Raw genomic sequence first — 2,500 nt, forward strand, 5'->3', positions numbered from 1 at the left:
ATCTATCTGAATAGAGAAAGTCTGAAAATCGGACATGGGATAGAGGAAATTAAGCAAAGCATCAATCTAAGCTGGAGCACCTTCGGCAGACACAGTAGCATAATAACAGGCTCCTTGCCATTATGTTTAAAAAGAAAAATCTTTAACCAATGTGTCCTACCAGTTATGACCTATGGATCAGAAACATGGACAACCAAATTACTGGAGAGGAAACTTATAAGTGCCCAGAGAGGGACGAAGAGATTGATGCTGGGAATTAGCTTAAGAGATCGGATGAGGGTGACGTGGATCAGGGAACAGACAAAAGTAGAAGATATGCTTGTGAGCATCAAAAAGAAAAAATGGCATATATATATATATATATATATATATTATATATATATATATATATATATATATATATATATATATATTTATATATATATATATATATATATATATATAATATATATATATATATATATATATATATATGTATTATATATTATATATATATTATATATATATATATATTATATATATATATATATATATATATTATATATATATATATATATATATATATAATATATTATATTATATATATATATATATATATATATATTACACACACACATATAATGATACGTATTACAAACCTGCTTTCCATCTGGCTTAATATCCAAATCATCTACTTCTTTTTCATGAGCTTTTATATCTTTCACTTTGGTCATTGCTGGTAATCCCCACACTCTAACATAACCATCTGTTCCTCCTGTTACCAATAATTTATGGTCTGGTGACACTCTGCAGCATTTCTGATATGGTTCTTCTTCAGTCTGCTTCCTGAAATAATAAAATACTAATAGTTTCTGATTAAATCTCTTCTCATCCTTAACATGTATTCTTGTTCCTGTTTCCAAGTACATTTTTGGATAAGACAATCTACATATCTACATTGTTAGAATATCTGATATTCAAACACTAGACTGATTTTCACATCAGACAAAATGCAAGAAAGCACCTTGCAAAGGAGAAAATGCTTGAGGCAAAATTCAGTATCTGCAAAGCCTGAGTCATTAAAGACTAATACTATTTCATCCTCTCTTCCTTTCATTATCAAGTTAAATTCCAAGCATCTCTTACTATGCATTTGTTTTCATATTTTATTAATCAGTAACTAACCCAAATAAAAAAGTTTACATCTCCATTCCATTATTGTAAGATTGTGAGGAAAGTCTGCATCTTAACCAGCCAACGGGCATGGCATGTACACACATTATTAATTGTTTTTAGACATAGATGGCTACATTTGTACAAAGTCACCAATGAACCAGTTACAAGTACTGCCTGTCTCGCATATTTACCCATTTCCTTGACTTTTGAAAATATTTTATGTTAACTTGCTGTTAGTAATATCAATAACGTTATAGTAATTATAATTGTGATAAAAATAAGACTATTGATATTCATAGCATTAGTAAAAAAAATATATATACATTTTTCCACAATTTAATGAAAGGCAAAGTCAGGTAAGGCCACAAGGTCTACTAATTAACCCATTCCTGACGGGTGGCATGTACGCACATGCCATGGCATGGCGGGACTATCTGCCGGGGGCATGTATGTACATGCCATGGTGGATTTATGGAGATGCCTTGAGTTATTTTTTGTTACAATCACGGCAAAATATTATTTTTCTGCCACTGAAAGTGTGATTAAGTCGTTTTTAACACTCTCATTTTTACTATGCAAAAAAATAAAAAAATAAAAAAAATAAATAAAAATAAAATAATAATAATAATGCAACAAACCGATGATTTCAACTCCATGATGCTGCACACTGCTTATTTTATTCAAACTATAGACTGAATAATGATCAACTATGGAGTCAACATAACAACAAAAATAACCTTCAGTCTCGGTTTATCAGGAAGTTTGGCAATTAGACTTTAGAAAATAATGAAAACTGAAAATACAACATATCTTCGTAGTATTACGAAGAAACGGCATGGGATGCTGGTATTTGGCTCAAGTGGTCGCGCATGCTAGGGTGACGATATAAGCACCCGGCAGCGGGGCCCGAGCCACTATGAATACTACCCGTCGGAAAGGGTTAACTCCTTTGTGGTTACTGCAGAGCTATCTATGTCCAAAGACATTTCACACACACAAAAAAAAAATGAGCACAGTATTTTCCTGGCGACATTGAGTTAAATAATCCTGGCTGCACTGAATAAATACTACATGTAAATAAAATATAGCAATAATGTTCAAGAGGTACAACATTTTGTCATTACAATTTGCAATAATTCACTAACATACTTGGAAACTGTTTCAGTTGATGATATTTTCTCCACAATGAAGGAAAAATATTTTTCACCGCGCAGCGTTGTATTGACTGATTTTCTTCTCTTCCTCTCCTTTTTAGCTTCTTCCCCAGCTATAGTTGTCCCTTCTTCTGCATTTCTTTCACTCCCTCTCCTCTTCCTTATTGCTTTATGCTGGCCTGAAAAACAAA

General features: G+C 32.0%; 1 protein-coding gene across 2 annotated transcripts in view; it reads right to left on the bottom strand.

The window, feature by feature from the left end:
- Positions 1-638: 638 nt before the first annotated feature.
- The window catches only part of LOC119582722 (prolactin regulatory element-binding protein-like), a gene marked incomplete at its 3' end in the record, with an annotated part of 32,353 nt that continues 30,491 nt past the window's right edge, over positions 639-2,500 (bottom strand). For both annotated transcript variants that reach the window (XM_037931150.1, XM_037931151.1), the window contains 2 exon segments: positions 639-825; positions 2,305-2,488. In XM_037931150.1, coding sequence (XP_037787078.1) covers positions 639-825; positions 2,305-2,488 — 371 coding nt within the window.

The sequence above is a fragment of the Penaeus monodon genome, chromosome 16, assembly GCF_015228065.2.
Source record: "Penaeus monodon isolate SGIC_2016 chromosome 16, NSTDA_Pmon_1, whole genome shotgun sequence".
Lineage (NCBI taxonomy): Eukaryota > Metazoa > Arthropoda > Malacostraca > Decapoda > Penaeidae > Penaeus > Penaeus monodon.